Below are 25,357 nucleotides of genomic sequence, written 5' to 3' on the forward strand. Positions count from 1 at the left end.
AGGAATAATAGATGGAAACTGAACAAGGAGAGAGATTCAACCTGGAAATGAGGAATTTTCTGGCAGTGAGAACAATCAACCCATGGAACAGAAGTTTCCTTCAGAAGTGGGAGCTTCATCACTGGAAGCTTTCAAGAAAGGACTGGATTGCCATCTGCCAGAAATGGTGCTTGGGTGGAGGGGGTTGGGCTAGATGACCTCGAAGGTCCCTTCTCAGTCTATTATTCTGTTGAATGTCCTGTCTTTCCTCCAGCCTCTCGATCCCATTGCCTGGCGAGTCCAACCCATTTCTTCCCTCCGCTGGGCAAAGCCCAAAGCCAAAAATTAAAAAAAAAAATACAGCGCTGCCCCTTTAAGAACGGACCATGACATCATTTCCCACCTAACCCCACACATCCCCGCCCTCTGCCTTTCGGCGTTCGCTCCACCGAACTTGAACACGGAAGGCCCGCCTCCCGCGGCGCGGAGAAGCCAATCGCTGACGGACTGCCCAGCGGAAACGCCTCCCGTTCGCGGGAGGACGGTGTCGCCGCTGCCGATTGGACGAGACGCTTGCCCATCTACCTTTGTCCCCCTCCTCCCCCTCCTTTCCCAGCAGCCGGGTTAGGGTGCGCGAGGTTGGGTGGTGGTTCCCGGGGCCCGGCGGCTGAGCTCCAGCGGGTGAGGCAGGCGGGCGGTCCGGAGTCATCGCTCGGCCAGGCCCAGCGGCCCCGGCCATGGAATCCTACGATATCATCGCCAACCAGCCCGTCGTCATTGACAACGTAAGCCTGCAAGGCCGGAGGAGGAGCAGCCGAGGCGGGCGGGCGGGCGGGGAAGAGAGAGCCGCGCCCGGCGAGGCTGCAGCAACGGCGGCGGATGAGCTCCCGGAGCTGGGTGGGGCCTTGGCCTTCGCCCCAGCCCCGCCTCGGATCTGTAGATACGATAGATTTCTGCCAGGCTTTTGCCTAGAAGGGCCCTCGGTGGGGGGGACTAGGGGGGCAACGTTAAGCCAGGATGCGGAACCCCTAAACCTGGTTTGGTTTGGGCCCAGCGGGTCGTGTGGACCCCCGGGATAAGGAGGGATGCGGGTCCGGCATAGGCGGGGGGGATGAAGAGGGAGGCCCGCCGCTCTGGACGCTGGGATTACTCAGCGGAATCGGGTAGCCTGTGCCTTGAATATAAAACTATTATTATTTTTATTATTGTTATTATTACTCATTATTACTCATTATTTCTTTTATTTATTCAACATGAAACTCAGTCAATTGAACATTTAAAAATGTATCACCGTTGACATTGACTGGTGCTGATAGTTGATATGGGTTGCTGGCAGCATCCAAGGGATCAACCAAGTATATTATTAGTATTAGTATTATAAGTGTTTATTTTTAGTATTATTAAATGTTAAGTAATAATAATGCACAATATTATTCTTATGCCAGCCAGATGTTCAGACTGGGGTTTGGCGTTTTGTCTACCTATCAAATCCTTACTAAGGACCTGGGATAGGCAAATCTGGATGTTTGACAACTATTATTATTATTATTATTAAATCTTTAGTGAGATTCACAGCCTTTGGGGCTGGTTGGTAGCTCAACAGTTCGAGTCCTAACCAAGAACCTAGGAACTGTTCAGGAAGCATCGGAGGATATAAGCTGTTCCAAGTTGGGTGGCTTTTTTGTAGAATCACGGTATTCAAATCTGATAAATTCAGGATTTCCAAATAGCGAGGCAGCCCTTTAGGTATTGCTCCAAGGGCTCCAATTACAATAAGACACAATTTCTTTTTCCAAAGTCACTTAACTTCAACTTGTAAGTCCCAATACTTGGTGATTTTTTTTTTTGCTGAATACAGTATTGTTATTATTATTATTATTATTTCATTAAACATTAATCTCAGTCAACTGAACATTTAAAAATGTATCACAAATATCATTGACTGGCACTGATGGTTGATACAGGTTGCTGCCAGCATTCTAGGTATCCACCATATTATTATTATTGTATATTATTATTATTTTTACTATTATTATTATTATTATTCACAGTCAGATGTTCAGTCTGGGACTGGCATTTTTGTCTACTTATTGAATCCTTACCAAGGACCTGGGATAGCCAAATCTGGATGTTTGGCAGTGTAGTTATTATTGTTGTTGTTTGACAATGTTGTTATTGTTAATCATCATCATCCTCATCCTCACACAGTGAACCAGTTGTTCAGACTGTTTGGCATTTTCCTCTACCTGTACAGTATAGAGAAAAAGGCATTAGTGTTGATCATGGTCCCTACTGATTATTTTGTTCCACCCATGCATTTTATTTTATTTTTTGACAGTGGTAGTTGCTCTTTGGGGCTCTACCTGATATCACTGTTTCCTATCCTTAATTTCCTTGGGTTAAGAATATATTCTTACTGTAATGCCTGCTAAAATATTTGCCACTGTGCATGTTAATACCTCTATTTTCTTGCAGATGCTTTTTTGCTCCTTCCCAGGTGAGCCCCTCAATAAGTGATTTACATATAGAATAGAATAGAATACTTTAGTGGGATAAGTGTGGTTAGACGCACAAGAAAATTGTCTCCTTGTGTGTCTAAATGCACTTGACGAAATGAAATGTTCTGCTCTACCTTATAAATAAATCTCTTACTGAGCTTTGATTATGATCGATAAACCATTCAAAATCCTAGTTTATTAGCATAATCCATAAATTGGTGGTACTATAGTGCTTCTGAATGAGGAAGACACCAGTTTCAATCCCTGCTATTAGTTAATGAAGAATGAGTGGGTGGGAAAAAGAAGGACCAATCTTTGTAGAACAACCTGACAGCCAACGTATAATCTATATATATATATATATAAAAGCGAAAGACTACTCACGCATCATCACAGAATCTCCAGAACCGTAAAGCCTACAAACTTGAAATTTGGCACGTATATTCTTCTTGGCTTCTAGGTGCTCACTGGGAAAGGATTTTTCCAAATGACCATCAGAGCATTTAGAGTATTTCCTATATTATTATTATTAACACGCTCTGATGCTAAGGAGTTCTACTCCCTCTCCCCACCTGAAAAGAAATCTCTTCCAAATGCAAAACGCAAGCAGAGGAGTTTCAGTTTCACAGCAGCACCAAGCAGCTTTAGTACAGAATAGATGAGCTAAGCCACGCCAGGCTCCTTGCTGTCTCTTTCTTGGTCACACAGCAAATACTGTTTCAGTTTCCAAACAGCCCTCAACTCTCTCACACAGTGACAGGACGCTAGCCAGATGAATACCGATGGATGCTGGTAGGCAGAGGCAAAATCCCCCCCCCCTTCTTATATTCCTCCCCCAAAACTAAGCCCGACTACATAGTTTCGTAGTGAAGCCCGGGTATCCAGCTAGTAATGTATAACACCGTGAGGCATGGAAAATAAATACAGTAGTCCTTGGCTTACAACATTTAGTGACCGTTCAAAGTTACAACGGCCTGGGAAAAAAGTGAATTACGACCGTTTTTCCCCTTTCTCGTTTGATCAAAATTCAGGCGCTTGGCCACTTGGTTCATACTTATGACCCATTCTAGCATCCCGGGGGTGTGTGTGTCATGTGATTTATTTAATTATTTTTGCAACCTTCTGACCGACATTTAAACTAACCGGGGGAAGCCAGATTCATTTAAAAACCCTGTTACTGCAGTGATTCACTTAACAACCGGGGCAAGAAAGGTGGTACCACGGGGCAAAACTCACTTAACACATATCCCACTTAACAGAAAAATTTTGGTTCAATTGTGGTGGTAAATCGAGGACTACCTGCAACTAACTGGATTCTCTAGTTGTTGTATGTGAGTTAAGTTAGCATATAGCTCCTCTACTGCAGATTGAGAACATTTAAGCTGCTGAAGCGGCTTGTCCGGAATAACTCCTATTTGAAAGGAGCGCTTCCATGTTTTCCCAATCCGTAGCTCAGTTGTATAATCAATACATTATGCTGATCCGTGGCATAAAACCATCATAAGTCAATGCCGTTGTGTAATATAATGTAACTTTAAAATGAGCCTTCCTGAACCGGATATGTCAGTGTTTCAGAATTGTAGCTAATGGACTAAAGATATTACGTTTGATAAGAGTCTACATCTTCAAAGGAATTCCCACGAATATGTGTGATAGAATGACTTGGCGTTTGAATAACTGTGTGAAATGAAAATGCGTCCAGATCTTAATCTAGATGTGGTTTTTGTAGGATCAACCAATATAAAAATCTACGTTATAGTAAAGATTGTATAATTAAAGCTTAGCTTTCAGCACAGTACTGACAATGTTGGTAATACTATTAATATTGAAGCGTCTTTCCTTTCCTTTGACAATTAACAATTATATTGAGCACCGCGTATGCTTATTCCTGAGAGATGAGTTGAAGTTCACTCCTCTTTTGGAACGCGGCTTCATTCTTTTCGGTTGAAGGGAAAAAGTCCAGTGTTTACACATACCTCAGTTTCCGGCTGCAATTGTATGGGTGCACATTGAGTACAACCTGTTGGGATTTAGTGCAGCTTTCTTCTCAGCATAGGTGAGTGTAACATGGTTATTGTGCTGCAGGTGAAAGGACAGCTTGCCCATAATCTGACATTCATTGCATCAGTTGGAATTGTTGGGATTTTATCGCTAGCTCTGGACTTTTTAACATGCACTACAAGCCACACAGAAAATAGCAAAACCCCTTAGACTTATATACTGCTTTACAGTCCTCTCTAAGCTGTTTAGAGAGTCAGCCTCTTGTCCCGCAACAATCTGGGTCCTCATTTGACCCACTTGGGAAGGATGGAAGGCTGAGTCAACCTTGAGCCTGGTGGGATTTGAACTGCCAAATTGTAGGCAGCCGGCAGTCAGCAGAAGTAGCTTGCAGTACTATACTCTAACCACCGCTCCTCGAAAAATCCTATCTAAGGTGCTAGAAGAGAACAACGTAAAATTCTCTTGGCCCCAAGTATCCCTCTGTATAAAAGTTTAGATCTGGAAGAAATACATACACAAGGCTTAAAACATCTCAACTGCTTTGTCAGAGACAGCGTGTCTCCCTCTGGTCTCCGAGGAATACTTGAATGGAAGACATTTAACCTGAAAAGCGATATCTACAGAAAGGGAAGGAAAACCTCAGTGCCTCCTTTGTGCCACTAAGCAACGTGTGGCAAACTTTTCTCTGCTACCAAGTGTGCTTTGAACCAAAATGTCTTCTGCCTTGCTGTTGACGAGGTGGTTTGGTTTTGTTTTGTTTTTTTTGCATACAGGGTTCAGGAGTAGTTAAAGCTGGTTTTGCCGGAGATCAGATTCCCAAGTACTGCTTCCCAAACTAGTGAGTATTGCTGCAGAACTCCTTGTCACGTAGGTTGTTAGGTGTAGAAAGTTGGGAAACAACGAGGGTAAGGGTTGGTGATCAATTGTAAAGGATCCTCCGGTGTAAATAGTATGTGGGAATTACCTTCGGAAACAGGGCAAAAGAGACACAGCCAAGGGAATAAGTAGATAAAAGGCCGCTGGGTCCAGAGCAGGAATGCTCAACCCATCCAGTTTCTTGTGCTGTAAATGAGATGCTGGGAAAATCCCCCTTTCAGATTTGCGAGAATCCGTCAATGTTGTCATCTATATATATAAAAGCGAAAGGCCACTCAAGCATCATCACAAAATCTGCAGAACCATAAAGCCTACAAAACTTGAAATTTGGCAGATATGTTCCTCTTGGCTTCTAGGTGCTAAGAAAGGATTTTTCGAAATGACCCTCAGCATTTAGAGTTATTTCCTATATTATTATTATTATTAACACGCTCTGATGCTAAGGAGTTCTACTCCCCCTCCCCACCTGAAAAGAAATCTCTTCCAAATGCAAAACACAAGCAGAGGAGAGGAGTTACAGTTTTGGTTTTAGTTTCACAGCACCAAGCAGCTTTAGTACAGAACAGTTGAGCCGGGCTCCTTGCTGTCTCCTTGCTCACACAGCAAATACTGTTTGCGTTTCCAAACAGCCCTCAGCTCTCTCACACACTGAGAGGATGCTAGCCAGATGAATACCGATGGATGTTGTTAGACAGAGGCACCATTCTTTCCCCCTTTTTTCTTCCCCCAAAACTGAGCCCGATCACATAGTTTCGTAGCGAAGCACGGGTATCGAGCTAGTCTTACAATGAAGTTGAATCAGGTTGTCTCATTGTGTTTTCTGTCTTGGTCTGCCTTGTAAGGTTGGCCCACACTCATGTGCAGAGTGATAATTGCTCTCTTTCTTGCTAGTGTGGGCCGCCCGAAACATGTCCGCGTTATGGCCGGAGCGCTCGAAGGAGATCTCTTCATTGGACCAAAAGCAGAGGTAAAATCCCACCCACAGCACCTCTAAGCTATCCCTCCCCTCCCGTACCAAAGGTGGTGCAAACCCAGAAGGGCCCCCAAAACCCAGAGCCACTCATTTGAACCCTGTTCCCCACCTCAAATGCCAATTGACTTGATTTGTCTCTTCCTTAACTAAGAGTTTTGCTTATAGTGGTAGCGCTTAGGCTTATATACCGTTTCATAATGCTTTCCAGCCCTTTAGAAGCAGTTTACAGAGTCATCGTATTGCCCCCAACAATCTGGGTCCTTATTTTATCCATCTTGGAAGGATGGGAGGCTGAGTCAACCTGTCAGGATCAAACTTCTGACAGTAGGCAGAGTCAGCCTGCAGTGCTGCATTCTAACCACTGCACCACCATGGCTCTTATACCACAGAAAGAACAGATACAAACACTAGTTTATTCAATACTAACAGGCAAATAGGAGCACCTGTGTTTTAAACTGTGCCTTTTAGAGAGGTTTAGCGTGCTTTGCAATAGGCCAACTTTGAACTCTTCTGTGGCATCCATGTTGGACATTGTCCGTTCTCCCCACCCAAGAGGATTCATTTTCTGGCTGCTGGGTGCTGTCATGCCCCTGCTGGAGACTGACTCCAAGGGAAAGGAGGAACAGCTGACAGGAAGTGGAAGTGGGGCTCTGGAGGTTGGGGAGGAGGCTGGGGAAGGGCAGAGGCCGGCCGGGCAGTTAGAGGAAGACCCAGGCCCATCCCCTCTCCATCCTAGGGCACACAGGGAGGAGAGGATAAGGGAGAAATGTGAGTGGCATGGTCTACGGGGGAGGAAAGGGCCTTGATCCTCTTCATGGGCTGCAGCTGTGAGAACTGGTAGGATGGACATGCATATGGGCCAGTGCTGGAAACAAAGCATGGAAATATCTCTGAGTTTATTGTTCCTCTCTGAGTTTGGCGTCCTTCCCAGTGTATGTACCGATATCTGTGGACATCTTCAAGCCCTTATCTTGCCTGGTTCCCTTAATTGCTTCAGTGTGGTTTGTGTTGTTTCTACTCATTATAATTATAGGCCTTTTTAGTTTAAATGGCATTTCCTCCTTTTCATAACTGCTGGTGGGGGAGTTTTTTGTCTCCAGTCAAGGATATTTGGAACAAAGTGAAGGCATAAAAGGGACTTCCATCTGTTTTTGTGACTGCGTTTATTTTGTAACCCATCCTGGGTCATCACAGGTACCATCCTGTGCAGCAGAATTCTTTATCTTTCTCCTGTAGGAACACCGAGGGCTGTTATCCATCCGGTACCCCATGGAACATGGCATTGTCCGGGACTGGAACGACATGGAGAGGATCTGGCAGTATGTTTATTCCAAAGACCAGCTGCAGACCTTTTCAGAAGAGGTAATAACGTCGTCCCTGGTCACGAGATCGGGGGGAGATTTGTTAACCTTCTATGTTTATTTTTATATTTTAACATTTTTAGAAATGAGGGTGTAGGCCAGGGCTGTCCAGCCTCGGCAGCTTCAAGACTTGTGGGCTTCAACTGCCAGAATTTCCCAGCCAGCGTGCTGTTGTAGGCCCCTTTTGGCATTAAAGAAACGATGCAAGCTTCGGTTAGCTTGGTGCCCCAAGAGAACTGTTGTGCACTGCAATATGAATTGTTTTTCCAAAAAAAAAAATGTTTATTAAACATACAGAAAAAGAAGGAAAAAGATATTTAAAAAACAGTGAACATGGTGCAATCATCCTAACCGACATAGTTGTCTTACATCGCTAAGTCATTTCAAAAATAATACACATTTACATTCTATATACATAGTATATATAATATATACATAAACCTTAATCATTTCTTATTTTCTTGATCCTTCCTTTTTTCCAACCAGTGATAAAACTTGTCCCATATTTTGTAATAATCAGATTCGTCCTTATTTTTTTAATTCTTTTATCAATTTATCCATTTCTACACACATACAAATGTTCCTAATTATTTCTGTTTCACTTGGAGTTTCCTTGCATTTCCACCGTTGGGCATAAGCTAATCTTGCAGCTGTGATTATATGGATTATTAGATATATAATATCTTTGTTGTATTTTCCCTCATTAATTCCTATCAAGAAAAATTCGGGTCTATATTCTGTTTTAATTTTACACATCTTTTCTAACGCTTTCTGGATTTTCTGCCAAAACATTTGGGCTTCTTTGCAATTCCACCGTAAAGGATAATACGTTCCATTTTCCTTATTACACTTCTAACATACGGGGAAAAGATTTGGGTACATTTTAGCCAATTTTGATGGCGGAATATGCCATCTATGAAACAATGTATATAAATTTTCTTTAAACGATGTAGCCAAGGTCATTTTTTTTTTGTTTCGTTCCCATAAAATTTGCCATCCATCCAAATTTATACTATATGAATTGTTGATCCAGTACATCCAGAGAGCAGTTGGAGAAGTTGCAGGAGAGATGTCCATGGACAGCGGTACCTTGGTACTCATCGTTAGTAGTTCTGGGAAGAGCGATGAGTACCGAACAAATTTCACCCATAAGAAATGCAGTGGTACCTTGGTTCTCAACGGCTTTGAAACTCACTGAATTTGGTACTCAATACATTTTGACACGAAAAAATTCTCCCGCTACTCATTGTTTGTTTAGTACTCAACTTACAAGCTAGAACTTGTCAGAATCAGCGTTGTGACTCACTACATTATTCTTTATGGGAAAAATTTGTTTGGTACTCATTGTTTTTGGTTCTCATTACACCTCCCAGAACCGATTAAGGATGAGTACCGAGGTACCACTAATGTAGTGAGTTACCAGGTAGCCAATACGGACAAGTTCAAGCTTTGGCGTTGAGTACCAAACAAACAATGAGTGCTGGGACAAAATTTTGACGTCAAAACACGTTGAGCACCAAATTCGATGACTTTCAAAGCAGTTGAATACCAAGGTACTCTACCACTATATATTGCAGGGAGAAGGGAATTGGAGCCTGAGGGATCTTCTGGTAGTTTCTTAATCAATAGGAGGCGGAAAACCACATTTATGGTAAAGAGTTGGGTTCCAGAGCTTTCTAGATCCTGCTTCCTGCTATAATGTGTTTTTTCTCTGGGTGGTTCAGATGCCCTTGGCTCCAAATTTGGTTCTAATTAAATATGTTCCCGAAGAACACAATGTTGTGAAAAATGTGGTTTAATAGAGAGGCCCTTCACATTAAATAGCAATAGCACTTAGACTTCTATATCGCTTCACTGTGCTTTACAGCCGTCTCTAAACGGTTTACAGAGTCAGCCTCTTGCCCCCAACAATCTGGGTCCCCATTTGACCCACCTCGGAAGGACGGAAGGCTGAGTCAACTTTGAGCTGGGTTGGACAGATGCATGGGGAAGGGAAGGGAAGGGAAGAAGGAAAGAAGGAAGGAAGGAAGGAAAGAAAGAAAGAAAGAAAGAAAGAAAGAAAGAAAGAAAGAAAGGCAAATAGCACTTAGACTTATATACCACTTCATGTTGCTTTTACAGCCCTTTCTAAGCAGTTTACAGAGTCAGCCTCTTGCCCCCAACAATTTGGGTCCTCATTTTATCCACCTCGGAAGGATGGAAGGCTGAGTCAACCTTGAGCCTGGTGGAGATTGGATCTGCCAAAATTGCAGGCAGCCAGCAGAAGTAGTCTGCAGTACTGCATTCTAACCACTGCGCCACCAAGGCTCTTATGCTGTACGTCACATTGTGTTCTTAGGAAGGTGAACAGAATTAGCGTTGCTGCCATTTCAGCGGCTTCATACTGGACTAGGGGCCCTTTTGGGTGGGATGTCCGATGGGAAGCGGGGCTTGCAAACATCCTGTCAGTTTTGTGACATTGATGTGGACCCTCTGTTTTCCTTCCAGCATCCTGTTCTCTTGACAGAAGCCCCCCTAAACCCCAGCAAAAACCGGGAAAAGGCTGCAGAAGTTTTCTTTGAGACGTTCAACGTCCCTGCTCTCTTCATCTCCATGCAAGCTGTCCTCAGTCTGTAAGTGTCTGTGTAAGAGATTCTGGGCCATCCAGGTAAACGAATGAATGAATGAATGAATTCTTTATTGGCCAAGTGTGATTAGACACACAAGGAATTTGCTAGGATATGCTCTCACTGTACATAGAAAGAAAAGATGCATTTGACAAGAACATAAGGTACAACGCTTAAAGTAGTCATAGGGTACAAATAGGGACTTGGTGGCTGAGAACACTGAGCTTGTCAATCAGAAAAGGTTGGCGGTTCGAATCCCCAGTGCTACGTCATGGAGTGAGTTCCCCGCTACTTGTCCCAGCTTTTGGCAACTTAGCAGTTTGAAAGCATGTAAAAAAAAATGCAAGTAGAAAAAATAGGGAACAGCCCATATTTCTCTTCCCTGAGCCGCCTCGTGAGCTCTGCACTACCCGGGATCCAAAAGAAGGCTGCACGGAGACTCCTTGGAGGAGTGGGGTGGTGTGGGCGGGGCCAGCCAGGAGTGGGGTTTGCCGATTCACCAAAGCGGCCATAAAATGAGCTACTGGTTAGCTACCAGTTCACCCGAACTGGGGAGAACCGGTAGCAGCCCATGCCTACCCGGTCTGTGGACTGGCACCGAGCCGCAGCATACCAGAGACCGGGCCGTGGAAACAAGGAAAGCCCCACCTGCAGGAGGCAGGCAACAGGCAACACCACATACCCTACCCCCTGTCCACAGAAAATAATCTTTCTCCACGGAACCGGTCCCCGGGGCTCCAAAGATTGGGTGCCGCTGGCATAATGGACTGACCACCCCCATCTCCCTCTGTCCCCTTCCAGTTACGCCACAGGCCGCACCACGGGTGTCGTGCTCGATGCGGGCGACGGTGTGACGCACGCGGTGCCCATCTACGAGGGCTTTGCCATGCCTCACTCGATCATGCGGGTCGACATTGCCGGCCGGGATGTGTCCCGTTACCTCCGCTTGTTGCTGCGGAAAGAGGGCTACGACTTCCACACCTCGGCCGAGTTTGAAGTGGTCAAGACAATAAAAGAGGTAAGGTCCAGAGCGAGTCTGCGGAGATTCGCAGTCCTCCTTGTCCCAAAGGTGTTTTTGTCAGGAGGCAAATGGACTCCCTTGTTGTTGTTCTTTTTGGGAAGACCTTTCGCTTCTCCTCCAAGAAGCTTCTTCAGCTCTGACAGGATGGTGGGGAATGGAAGGATTTATACTCCTTGCAGACAGCTGGTCATTTGCATCCTTTGAGAGGGTCGTTGAGGCCACTTGGAGGTGTACCTGTATCCTCAGCGTTCACCTGAGTGGTGCAAATGGTTCCTGTAGTCTGCAAAGGGAATATGCGTGGGTCATGGGGGCTCTTTGCCCTCACTGCAGTGGGGATTTCCCTGGTCTGCTGATAAGCGGGAGCGTTGCGCACCTCGCACAAGATAGGAGCAGTTGGGAAGCCTCAGCTGGAGGCTTGGAAGCCGCGGTTCAGCTAGCGGCTTCTTTGAAGTGTCTACCAGACGGTGAAGAAGGCAGAAACCGGTTTTGGGTTCCCAAAGCGGCTGCCTTCAGCGAGCGGAACGCCTGCCCTGGCAGCTTCAAAGACATCCTTGCCCGTGAAACGGCTTTGCTACGTCATGCCGCAAGGAAAGGCAAACAGCCCTGTAGATTTGAAGAGGGGGGCTTCTTCAGCAACCACCGTGTGATGAAATAAGGTAAAATTCATACAAAGCGTGCCTGAGAACGTCAGGCCCGCACCGATTTAACAAATGAACAGAGTTGGAAGGGACCTTGGAGGTCATCTAGTCCAATCCCCCACCCGAGCAGGAGACCCTACAGCCGTGATGGCCAGCCTGTGGCACGTGTGCTAGAGGTGGCACCCAGAGTTGGCATGCATGCCCGCTGGCTAGTTGGTCTTCGGTTTCTGGCACTTACACATGCCCATGTTCCGGTTTGGCCACTCGGTGCCGAAAAGCTTCGCCGTCGCTGCTCTATACCATTTCTGACGGTCTCTTCTTGAAAGCTCCCAGGGATGAAGCTCCCACAAACTTCCGTTCCACGGGTTGGTTGATCTCACTGTCGGAGAGTTTCTCCTTATTTCCAGGTTGAATCTCTCCTCCTTGTTCAGTTTCCATCCGTTATTCCTTCCCGTAAAAGTGCCTTTTAAAGAGTATAGAATAGAAATAGAATAACAGAGTTGGAAGGGACCTTGGAGGTCTTCTAGTCCAGCCCCCTGCCTAAGCAGAAAACCCTACACCACTTCAGTCAGATGGTTATCCAGTCTCTTCTTAAAAACTCAACAGTTGGCGCAACCACAACTTCTGGAGGCAAGTTATTCGACTGATTAATTCTTCTCACTGTCAGGAAATTTCTCCTTAGTTCTTGGTGGCTTCTCTCCTTGATGAGTTTCCATCTGTTGCTTCTTCTCTTCCCTTCTGGTGCTTTGGAGAATAGCTTGACCCCTTCCTCCTCTCTGTGGCAGCCCCTCAAATATTGGAAGACTGCTATCCTGTCTCGCCTGGTCCTTCTCTTCCCTAGACTAGCCAGGCCCAGTTCCTGGGTAGATGTTTTAACCTCCAGTCCCCTCATCATCCTGGTTGCTCTTCTCTGCACTCTTTCTAGAGTCTCAACCTCTTTTTTTAATAGTATGGTGACCAAAACTGGATGCGGTACTCTAGGTGTGGTCTTACTAAGGCTTTTAAGGCTTTGGAAAACAGCTTGACCCCCTTCCTCCTCTCTGTGGCAGCCCCTCAAATATTGGAACATGTCTCCCCTGGTCCTTCTCTTCTCTAGACTAGCCAGGCCCAGTTCAGTTTGAAAATGAACGTCCAGACGAAGAACCCCAGCAGACTTTTGGTATGAGAAGGTTCAAAGTCTCGCCTGCTGCCCATGGTCAAGTGAAGGAGGAGAGGCTTACCTGATCTCCTGCCCCACCAGGAGAACCTGCGAGGAGCTTCTCTCCCTGGTGGCTTCCAGGTCCACTTCAGGTGCTTCACATGCTTTGCTTCCTCTCTCCCTACAGAGAGCCTGCTACCTGTCCATCAACCCTCAGAAGGATGAAGCCCTAGAGACAGAGAAGGTGCAGTACACGCTGCCTGACGGAAGCACTTTAGACGTAAGTTCCTGAACGAAACAATGTGTGTTGCTCCTGGGATGTGGCTGCAAGGGCCCTGAAATTTCCTGTTTCGGTGTGCAAGAGAGAAGCAGTTGTGATGATCTTCACAAAAAATGCTTTGTGAGATCCTAGCTACGCATGCATGAGAGACTGGTTAATTCAGCCATATTTGGTGATCTGCGTAAGTGTTCTGACCAGGGCTTCCGAGACCATAATTACACATACGCTTATTTTAAAAACAAGCCTTGTTTTATTGCAACGCTGGGAATTGTTTTCATTCCCAGCCGGTAATGAATCTCAAACAGTCCCTCAAGATAAGCACCCACCTTTCTTTTCTGTGAAGTGCTGCCAATGACAAGAAGTGTCAAATGAACTAGAACAAAAACTAACCGAAGTACAAAAGAGCTTCAAGAATGAATCTGAACTGAACGAACGACTTTGCTTCCTGCAAAGGTTTCTTCACCTTGGCCTGTCCTTTATACCTGATGGGAGGGGCAATCACCTCCCAGCCTTACTCCCAAGTCACCCCTTTGTCTCAGCTGCTCTCGCCTTCTAGCAGCTCTGCGCACAGGCGTACTGGGAACAGGCTCCCCTGGGTCCTCAGTCTCACTGCTGCCAGACTCCGAAGGCAGCACCCCACTCCCCGATGGTCCTGGCCCCATCTCTGCATCGGAGGCACGACCCTCATCCGAGTCTTCCCCAGACTCCCTGACTGGTCCCCTTTCTTCCCCACTGTCCGATTCCGCTGCCATCTGCACCGGCTGCCAGTGAACCACAACCCTAAGGTGCGGGGTGGGAAGAGAAACCTTCTGCCAGCTTACGAATGTTGTAGCCAAGCCAGTCCCGCTGAAGCAGAATTTGACCCTGTGGCTTTTGGGACAGGTTGGTCCTTCCCGGTTCCGAGCTCCTGAGCTGCTTTTCCAACCGGACCTCATAGGAGATGAAAGCGAAGGGATCCACGAAGTCTTGGTGTTTGCCATCCAGAAATCTGACATGGACCTGAGGCGGACGCTGTTTGGGAACATTGTCTTATCCGGAGGATCTACACTCTTTAAAGGTACGGTTGATGTAGAGTAGGTACATTCCACTTGTCACAAATAATAAGATGACAAATAATAAGATGATGACAAATAATAAGATGAACCACAGAGTTGGAAGGAACCTTGAAGGTCTACTAGTGCAGGGGTCACCAACTTTTTGGACCTCAGGGACCACCAAACTCATAATTTTAAATCCCACGGACCACTAATATGAATTTTGACTTATGGTACTTGCTGATGTTGGCGGGAAAGTCTGTCCCATATTCCAGAGCTGCGGTAGCCACAGGACTGGCCCTTCGGTCATCCCGGAGCAGCTGCTCCGGGATGACCGAAGGGCCAGTCCTGTGGCTACCGCAGCTCTGGAATATGGGACAGACTTTCCCGCCAACATCAGCAAGCCACCCCGGGGCGGATTTCCCTCCCGGCTGTTGGTCTCGCCTTCCAATTCCAGCTTGCTTGGCTGAAGGGTGGGCAGGCCAACGGATGGGTGGGCCATGTGGGCGGCACAGCCTTGTGTTCCCGCGCAGCCTGGATTAATTGCTTGGGGGGTGGGGAACCTTTCTCTGGGGACCACCAAAATTTTCTCATGGCCCACCAGTGGTCCCCGGCCCAGTGGTTGGCTACCGCTTTTCTAGTTCACCCTCCTCACACGGGAGACCCTGTATCATTCCTGATGAATGGCTGGCCATTAAAAATCCTCCAGGGATGGAGCAGCCACAATTTCTGGATTAAAGGAGTTTTAATTCTGCAATTCCCCTCTCAAAAAATGGGTCGGAAGGAGATGTTTAGTTTTCTCAGCTTTCTCGGACAAGGTTCAAGAGAGAAGAAAGAAAGAAAGAAAGAAAGAAAGATAGATAGATAGAGATAGATAGATAGATAGATAGATAGATAGATAGATAGATAGATAGATAGATAGATAGATAGATAGATAGATAGATTGATAGATAGATAGATAGATAGATAGATAGATAGATAGATAGATAGATAGATAGATAGATAGATAGATAGATAGATAGATAGATAGATAGATAGATAGATAGATAGATAGATAGATAGATAGATAGATAGATAGATAGATAGATAGATAGATAGATTGATAGAAGATAGATTGATAGAAGATAGATGGATGGATAGATAGATAGATAGATTAGATAGAAGATAGATTGATAGAAGATAGATGGATAGAAGATAGATAGATAGATAGATAGATAGATAGATAGATAGAATTAATTCTTTATTGGCCAAGTGTCATTGGAGACACAAGGAATTTGTCTTGGTGCAAATGCTCTCAGTGTACATAAAAGAAAAGATACATTCGTCAAGAGTCAAGAATCATGAGGTCCAACACTTAATGATAGTCATAGGATACACATAAGCAATCAAGTCATACTAGGAAGCAGTCAATATAAATCGTAAGGAAACAAATGACAAAGTTCCAATCATACAGTCCCAAGTGGGAAAGGATGAGTGATGAGAAAATTAATAGTGATAGTAGTGCAGACTTTGTAAATAGTTAGACGGGGGAATTATTTGCTTAGCAGAGTGATGGCATTCGGGGAAAAACTGTCTTTGTGTCTAGTTGTTCTGGTGTGCAGGGCTCTATAGCGTCGTTTTGAGGGAAGGAGTTGAAACAGTTTATTATCTGGGATGTGAGGGGTCTGTAAATATTTTCCCAGCCCTCTTTTTGTCTCGTGCAGTATTCAGGTCCTCCATGGAAGGCAGGTTGGTAGTAATTGTTATTTGTGCAGTTCTAATTATTCTTTGAAGTCTGTTTCTGTCTTGTTGGGTTGCAGAACCAAACCAGGCGGTTATAGAGGCGCAGATGACAGACTCCATCCTTCCTCTGTAGAACCATACCAGCATAAATATCGGGATAGTAAACGCATCTGGAAATCTTAGAACAGGAAGCTCATGTTTTGAAGGAATAGAAATGGACATGGAAGGGAGATCAATTCAATTAGAATGAAGAAATGGAGGGCTTATGGCACGGGCTGGTTTTTCTATTAGAACATTACTCCTTTAACAGAAATAGCTTGAAGGCAGCGGGAGATTTTGGCATTCTAAGCAGATCCACAGCTTTTAGCATTCACTTACAGCTTTTGGCATTCCCTGAATTTCTGAAAGTGAGAAAATGGAGAGGCACGTTTGCTTAAAAAAAAAAAAGTATGGAAAAGAACAACTTCCTGTTTATTCCTCTGCTTCCCTCTTTAACAACTGGCACACTTGGGGTTACCATGACAACCGGAATTGCCTGGATTGCCGTGGCTAAGGGATGCATGACGTTAACACTCTTTGAGCGCTTTGCTTAGCGTCGGGAATCCCAGTCCCGATTGCTCTCCTAACTCAAGGACGAGCTGTAGGGGAGAAAAAGCAAAGAAGAAAAGCTGCCTAAAGTTAAGGATATTGTTAGAAACTTAAGCAATAAAGCAGGCTACTCAAAAGTGGCATTTATTAATTGCTTACTTGTTTTTATTTTTATTTTAAAAAAGTAGAATAATTTGATGTCCAAGCATTCAAGATGACAGTCTTGAACCAGACCGAACAGTCTGGTAAAATGTGTGTGTGTATGTGACAGAGAGAGAGAGAGAGACAGACAGACACTGGATGCCAGTTTCCCTGAATTCCACCCAGCAGGATCAAAGGCCATTAATTTAATCCTCTGGATGGCCTGAGCATCTCCTCCTGCCTGGCTGAGATTTTATTCTGGTGCTTTAAGAGGGTGCTAACTTGCCTTCTCAACTCTTCAGGTTTCGGGGACCGACTGCTCAGCGAAGTGAAGAAACTCGCTCCAAAGGACATCAAGATCAAGGTAAATTGATGGGGAAAAATGTTACATCGCAGCGGGATACTTAACACGTTCATTTACGAGCTTCCTGCATGCTGCGAGCGCGTGCCTGTAAATCGGCATGCTGCGTGCAGAGGCAGCCTTTCAAAAAGCCCCTTTTTTTCCTGCTTTTTAAACTGTAGCTGTGCCTCGCATGGCAGCTGAAGTTGAAAAAATCAGGAAATAAAGGTCAGGTAAGAGCCCAGGTGGGCGGGTGGGCAAAATCATCAGCACATAGAACCGGTTCTATGTCTGCTGCTCTTCAGAGCTACCGGTTCTGCAGAGGTGGGCAGAACCGGTAGAAACCCACCCCTGTTCCAGCCCTAATTCCTTTTTTTTAAACCTCTAAATAACTCCATGGGGTTATTGAGAATGAATTGGTTCCAAATGCAGGACTCCAAAATGGAACCTTAGATCTCCCAGCTTTCTGTGGTTGCATTGATCATTGCAACGAGGAGCGAGTTGTAGTTGCACTTGTAGGATCCAGTCTGGGTCTGTTCACCTGGACCAGGAGTGTAATCTTCCAAGTTTTCAGACTGTCGCTGAAGCCCATCCTCGGGGAACTTTTCTCTATTGTACTTTGGGCTATACTACGTATCGTATTTATGTGGTGCCTGGTGGGGTGTAGCTTCCTATTGGTTGATTCGTAGGTTGGCGTGGCTGGCTTGTTTGGGAGGGCTCCTGTGTACAGGCTGGACTTATCTAGAATGGGGATGAGAATGGAATGGAATAGAATTAGAATTAGAATAGAATAGAATAGATAGAATAGATGAAGAATAGAATAGAATAGGATAGGATAGGATAGGATAGAATAGAACAAGTGTTGGATGAAGAATAGAATAGAATGGAATGGAATGGAATGAAGGGAATAGAATGGAAGAGAAGGGAAGAGAATGGAATGGGATGGGATGGAACAGAATTTAGGGAATAGAATAGAAATAGAATAGAACAGAATAGGAATAGAATATAGGGAATAGAATATAATAGAACAGAACAGAATAGAATAGGAATAGAATATAGGGGATAGAGTAGAGTAGAGTAGAGTAGAATAGAATAGAATGGAATGGAATAAGGAATAGAATAGAATACGGAATAGAGAATAGAATAGAATAGAATAGAATAGAATAGAATAGAAAATAGGATAGGATAGGATAGGATAGGATAGAGAATAGGATGGAATCGGAATAGAATAGAATAAGGAAGAATGAATGGAATGGAATGGATCAGAGTTGGAAGGGACCTTGGAGGTCTTCTAGTCCAACCCCCTGAATAGGCAGGAAACCCTACATCACTTCAGACAAATGGGTATCCAACATCTTTTTAAAAACTTCCAGTGTTAGAGCATTTACAACTTCTGGAGGCAAGTTGTTCCACTGATCAGTTGTTCCCACTTTCAGGAAATTTCTCCCGAGTTCTAGGTTGCTTCTCTCCTTGAGGAGTTTCCACCCGTTGCTTCCTGTCCTGACTTTCAGGTGCTTTGGAGAATAGCTGGACTCCCTCTTCTTTGGGGCAGCCCCTGAGAGATTGGAACCCTGCTATCCTGTCTCCCCTAGTCCTTCTTTTCTCTAGACTGGACATGCCCAGTTCTAGCAACCCTGTTATGTTTTAGCTTCCAGTCCCCTAATCATCTTCGTTGCTCTTCTCCACACTGTTTTCTAGAGTCTCAACATCTTTCTTACATCGTGGTGACCAAAGCTGGATGCGGGATTCCAAGTGTGGCCTTACCCCAAGGCCTTATAAAGTGGTATTAACGCTTTGCGTGATCTTGATTTGATCCCTCTGTCTAAGCGTCCTTCTGTGTTCCTCTTTCCAGATTTCGGCTCCTCAGGAGAGATTATACTCAACGTGGATTGGGTAAGAATGTTCCCCTTCCTCACCCTAGGCAGTTTCCACCGGCAGCCCCAATGTCGTAACCATGTTTTATAATGACTTAGCTTTCCTGAACAGCAGGAATGTGGCTTGTTTGATTTTTTCATTTTAAGCGCCCTTTGCGAATTCGGCCGTTGCGCTTAATTATTCAGCAAGCCGTGTTCAGGTCCATTTTGCGAATCCAGTCTTCTACTAGGCAAACCACGTTCGGAGGAGTTCACACAACACCTTCAACCAGAGATTCTCAACTTGGGGAGTAGGAACAAACTGGAATCGGTTTGTAAAGACTTGGGTGTACTAGAAGAATGCAGTCTGGGTTTTCCTCAAGTTAAGCCAAGACCTTTTACTTCTTGTCGTCATTTTTGCAAGGAGCAGATATTGATTCAAGATAAACGTGGACTGAGAGAGAAGAGGAGCTGTCCCAAAAACAAAACCCAATTTTAGCATTTTTTTTTTTTAAAGAAACAGGCCTGGGGGCAGCCGATTCTGAGACACATAATTCATTGTCACCCTTGACCCTGGTTTTCCCTCCACCCCCCCGGATGTATCGTAATTCATATCCTCCAATGGGACACATCCATAGCCCGGAGTCATCAATCCTGCTCTCTGGTTAGAATTTTTGCGAGGCAAAAACTTCGGTCACTTAGTTACTATCTTTGAAAACATGGATGGAATTCGCTTTCGGGTTTGCGAGCTGCCGCACGGCTCACCCTCTCCGTTTTTCTTCTGGCCGCTCTAAGAAGACCAGGAGAAATATTTGATGAGCTGACATCTGTGCCCGCTCAGCGCAGAGGTAGTCAGTGAGCCCGGCCTTCTTGTGGCTAAGCAAGACCGTTGTTAAGTGAGTTTGGCTCCATCCTGTGACCGTTTCTCGCCCCCAAACCGTGAAGCCGAGTCCCTGCAGGTGTTAAAATTAATCCCAGGGCTGTTCAGGGCATCTGGCTTCCCCGACTGACTGTGCTCATCGGAGGGTCCCAACAAGGGATCAGGGGATCCCCGGACGCTGCAGGTGTCACAAGTAACATGCCAGTTGCAAAGGGTCCGAATTTTGATCCACGGGAATTTGGGGAGGGGGGAGGAATGCAGCAACAGTTGTAAGTGTGAAGTTGGTCGCTTCCCCCCCGCCAGTGTCGTTGTGGCTTCAAATGGTCCCTGAACGGATGGTTGTTAGGTCGAGGACTTACCTGTGTTAGGTTTGCCAAGGCGATGTGCCAGCCTCCTTGACTCTCCTCCTCTTGTCTTCTCCCCCAGGGGCTCCATCCTGGCTTCGTTGGACACGTTCAAGAAGATGTGGGTCTCCAAGAAGGAATACGAGGAGGACGGGTCGAGGGCCATTCATCGAAAGACATTCTAGGGCAGCAGGGATGGGGGTGGCAGCCGCAGGAGGCGGCAGCAGCAGCAGCAGCAGCTGGGGTCATGTCTCTTCTCTTAACCCTTTCTTGTCCAGGGCTGCTCCTTCCCTCCCTCCCTTCCTTCCTGTCCCCCCTTCCTTCCTTCCTTCCTTCCTTCCTTCCTTCCTTCCTTCCTTCCTTCCTTCCTTCCTTCCTTCCTTCCTTCCTTCCTTCCTTCCTTCCTTCCTTCCTTCCTTCCTTCCTTCCTTCCTTCCTTCCTTCCTTCCTTCCTGTTCCCCCTTCCTTCCTGTTCCCTTCCTTCCTTCCTTCCTTCCTTCCTTCCTTCCTTCCTTCCTTCCTTCCTTCCTTCCTTCCTTCCTTTCCCTTCCTTCCTATCCCCTTCCTTCCTTCCACCCTCCTTCCCCTTCCTTTCTTCCTCCCCTCCCTTCCTCTCCCTTCCTCCCTTCCTTTCCTTCCTTCCTTCCTTCCTTCCTTCCTTCCTTCCTTCCTTCCTTCCTTCCTTCCTTCCTTCCTTCCTTCCTTCCTTCCTTCCTTCCTTCCTCCCTCCCTCTCTTAATGCATGTTGCTAGCATGCACCTCCCTGGGAGGAGGTGTTGCTCTCTCGAGGCCTTGTTTGCGGGTGGGTGGGTAGGAGGCTCCTCGACCTGGGAGGGACTTGACGCCCCTTCCCGCCTCCCGGTCCCCTCCCGATCCCCCCTTTTGGCTTGGCCCCAGCGCTTGCCTCGGGCTGCCAGCCCAGGAGGAAGGCTGCCCTCTTGGCAAGGAAGTTACCCTGAGCCCCCAGCCCCTTCCTAGCCACCCCGCACATCCGACGCCTCTCGGGAGGAACCTCCTGCCTCCTGTGAGGAGGGAAAAGAAAGAAAAAGAAAAAAGCCAGGAAGCTCTTAAGGAGGGAAGGTGGCATCTTAACAGCTGCTGCCCTGCTGGGCCCCTCTTGTCAACTCGACCAGCCCCGTACCCCCACCCCAAATCTCTGGGGAAGAAAGGGACATCCAAGACATTCTCCAACCTGCCCCCCCCCAAATGGCTTCGCTCTTCTCATCCCCTGGGGAGCCACTCAAGGAGTCCTTGAGAACAGAGCGATGGGGGCCTGGACGTAACCCATAACTCTTCCCTCTTGGAGACCCCTTGCCCCCAGTCCGTCCACCACCACCACCCCCATATCCCCACATTTAAGGCCTAGGAGACTCGGGTCCAGGGGCCGTTTGAACCCCCCTCGGAGAAGAGGGCAGGGGCTGAGAGGCACGGTGGGTCTCCTCTCTTGAGAGTTTGGGATCGGCTCCCGGTCAAGCCAAGCCGGAGGTCGGCAGCTCCTCGACCTGAGCCCTGCCGGTCCTCCCTGCCCTCCCGACAGAAGCCGCGGGGAAGACTACGGAGAACCCAACCTCGGTCCGTGGTAGCTAAATAGACGTGGAAAGGGCTGCCTCGGAGGGCGGTGGAGGCTACGGGAGTGGAAGCCCCCCACCCTGGAGTCCTTGGGGGGCAGGGGGTCTCTCTTGGGAAGGGGAGGAAGTCCAGGTGACTGCTAGGAGGAGGGGGGTTGGGAAGCTTCCTGCAAACCTGGTGGGGGAACCTGGAACCTTTCAAGACCGACCTAAAAGAAATAGAACAAGCCCATCCTGAGTCCACACTACACGATATTGTCATTGGTTTCCCACCCACCCCGCCACCCCCATGTCTGCTTTGGCTCGTGGTACCTTGAGATGTGCCCCCCCGCCCCCTTCCTCCCAAATCTTGTGGCTGTCCATTGCAAATGGCTGTATCTCTTTTTTTTGGGGGGGGGGGGCAGTGTGTGTGTGTGTGGGGGTGCCTTCACCTGTGTAGCTGCCGGCTCCGTATCCAACGCCAGCTTTCCCCAGTGGGTTCGCCCTCCCAACCGTGGGTGGGTTTCAATTCGAACCACCCCCCTGCCCGCCCCCCCCACAGGCCTCTGCTCAACAGCCCAAGAGTTGCTTCCCAGGCTTTGCAGGACAAACCCTGTGTACACCCCCACCCCCACATAGCCCCCCCCCCCCACGGTGCCCCCTTTGCTTACTGCCTTTTTTGGGGGGGAGGCGGGGGGAAAAAAATGGATGGCCCAGAGTCCAGAATTCAAACGGTTTGGACTAAAAGATAGAACCAGTTGGAAAGCCTGCCTGGTTTTTGCTAGCTGGGGTGGGGCGGGTGTTGGTGAAAAGGGGGGAGCTGAGGGGGGGGAGGCAGGCAGGTTGCCAATAATGATCCAAACTGCCCAGCTCCCTTCTTCACTTCGGCTGCGTGGCAGATCATGGCCTCAGCCTAGGGCTGGGAGGAGGATAAAAAAAAGCATTCAGCATTTTTATTGTGTCCGCAAAATGAATTTATTTCAAATTTATTTCAAAGAAACACACTTCCCCCCCCTGTTCCCTTCCCATCTTCTCCGTGTTGCCCCCCCCCGACAGTAACTTAAACCAAATTGGAGGCATAAGTGCCCCCTCTTCTTCTCCCTCTCCACCCCATTCTGCCCCCCCCACCCCACCCCCCCAAAGTCCTCTCCCCATGAGATCCACCTGTCTGGGCTGCAATGTACAATAATTTAACACAGTTGCCTGTAATTTTTATTTTGTAAATTCATTCTACTAATAATTATAAATTAACCGCCAGTGGCTTGGCGTGTGTCTGGAGGCTGCTCTGTTCACGGCGGAAGGAGGCGCCGTCCTGCTTTGGGACGATAAGAGAGAGAGAAGCGCGCCGCCTTTTTCGGATGCTGGGACTTAAGGCCCTTTCGGCACATCGCGGAGCATGGTAGAGCTCCTAAAATTTGTCAGGAATTGGGAGGTTGGGAGCGCTGTGTGGCAAAAGTGGGTCTAAGGAACCTTTAAGGTTGCACTTTTCGGGATATAAATCTAGCCCGCCTCGCTTTGTCTTTTACCAAACCACGATTTTGCCATGTGAAGCGTTGATGCACATCACAAAAGAGAGAGAGGTGGGGTGCAGCTGTTGGATTAATTGATTCCCTAAGGGAGTGATGGCTAACCCTTTTTAGGCCCCCCTGCTGAAAATTGTGTGTGTGCCAGAACCCAGAAGGCAACAACCCCTCCCCCCCGCGCCCCCTTACCTGCACTGCTCGTGCACCTGCCTCCCAGCTGATGTTTGGCCCATTTTTCGGCCTCCAAAGGCCGCAGAGGCTTTCCTCGAGCCCCAGGAGGGCAAAAACGGCCTCCGCAGGACTCCAGAGGCTGAAAACGGGCACTTCCAGTATTCCCAGAAGCCCATTTTTCGGCCTGCTGAGGCTGCAGAGGCTTCCCTGGAGCCTCAGGGAGGCCGAAAACGGCCTCAAATGGGCCGAAAATCGGCTGGGAGGCGCGCAGCATGTGCAGTGCAGCTAAGCTTGGCTGGGGCTCGTGTTGCCCACACAAATGGCTCTGTGTGCCATAGGTTCGCCATCACGGCCCTAAGGATTTTCCGATGCTGCTCCTGGCATTGCAGATCACAGCGAACACAAGAGACAGACTTTAGATTCAAAGACTTGTCTCCCGCTCTGTAGTCGCTGTCCAGTTGTTGCAGCAGAGTTCACAACTTCACCCACTGGATCAGGGGTCTCCAACCATGGCAACTTTTAAGCCTGGAGGGTCTTTGCTGGCTGGGGAATTCTGGGAGTTGAAATCCGCCAGGCTTAAAAGTTACCAAGGTTGAAGACTCCTGTCCTAGATCCCACGGCTGTCACGCCTTTCTTGGTTGACCATGGTCAGCTCGGCTGTAGTCCCTTCAAAACTACGTGTGGAAATTAGGCGAATGTTTCTCAGTCTTGGTTGACGTGGACTTCCAGAATTCCCCACGCATGGCTGGCTGGGGAATTTTGGAAAGTAAAAGTCCGCTTGTCTCAAAATTGAATTCGATCATGTCTTGTCTTATGTGACTCCCGATTGCAAGGTATCAAATAACGGATTTAAGTTTCAGGAAAAAAAACCACGAATGTCAGGGATGGTTGAATTGGGACTTTTACCCCAGTTAGGAGATTGGATGTTCAGTGGCTTAAAAGAGCTCCTCCAGCTTCAAAGTGTGGTCCCAGTTATACTAATTGCACTTTTCTTCTTGGTTATTCTGCCCTTATTAGCAGATAACCATGCCCTGTTGGGTTGGAAGCTTCTTTTGGAAAGGAAGTTTTAAAAAAAATGTGTTTTTTTTTTAGTACTTTAAAAAGGTTTTGTGATAGTATGGCTTCAGGTGGGCTGAGTCTGGAACAGTTCAGCAGCGATGTTAGGGCTGGATATATATATAGCAAATACGAAGCAGTTTTGTTTGTGTAACCCTCTCCCATTTCCTGGGGGAGGAAAGGCAAATGTATCAATAAATACATGTCAAAGCAACTATTTCAGTCATTTAGTTTTTAGATGTGCTTTTTTGAAATGCAGTTATGGATCAATATGGTTAGTGAACCTCCATACTAAGGGAGGATAGTAGGACTGAATTAAATGCTAGAGAATAAAATATCTAGAAAATAGAAGTAGAGTAAAGGCTGAAGCTTAACCGATTGGCCCCTAGCAGAGCTCAGTATATTTGTCAGTATGACGAAGGGCAACGTGCACTCACACAAGATTTGCATCTGCAGTCCCAACACTCAAAAAAAGGATTGGAATTTAGGGTGCTGGTTTTCATTCTTTGAAAACCCCTTGAATGCCTCTGGTTGGAGGTAACAGTTCATTGGCCAAAGGAAATTTGGGGTTCACGCAGCACACGGGCAAAAATTTGGATAGCAACAGCCCCATTACCAGGGCTGGTAGCCAACTTCTAGCCGCAACACGAAGAATGCCATTAACAAGAAGAAACCATCTTCAGGATAGCAGTTGTTCCCCAATGCTAAATTAGGCCATGAGGTTCATTTGGGTTTAGGGGTACCTGTGCACACCATCCCCCCAGGTGTGACTTTGGATCCAAACAGC

At 46.9% G+C, this 25,357-nt stretch overlaps 1 protein-coding gene across 1 annotated transcript; it reads left to right on the top strand.

Moving 5' to 3' along the window:
- Window positions 1-583: 583 nt before the first annotated feature.
- ACTR1B (actin related protein 1B) lies at window positions 584-24,796 on the top strand. Its single transcript, XM_026715273.2, has 11 exons — window positions 584-764; window positions 5,252-5,316; window positions 6,246-6,321; window positions 7,564-7,689; window positions 10,176-10,300; window positions 11,096-11,312; window positions 13,279-13,371; window positions 14,254-14,428; window positions 17,159-17,220; window positions 19,049-19,089; window positions 20,356-24,796. Exons 1-11 carry the CDS (start codon window positions 717-719, stop codon window positions 20,456-20,458), a joined length of 1,131 nt encoding a protein of 376 aa, XP_026571058.1. The 5' UTR covers window positions 584-716; the 3' UTR covers window positions 20,459-24,796.
- The last annotated feature ends 561 nt before the right edge of the window (window positions 24,797-25,357 follow it).

The sequence above is a fragment of the Pseudonaja textilis genome, chromosome 9, assembly GCF_049901715.1.
Source record: "Pseudonaja textilis isolate UNSWEBS1 chromosome 9, rPseTex1.2, whole genome shotgun sequence".
Classification (NCBI taxonomy): Eukaryota; Metazoa; Chordata; class Lepidosauria; order Squamata; family Elapidae; genus Pseudonaja; species Pseudonaja textilis.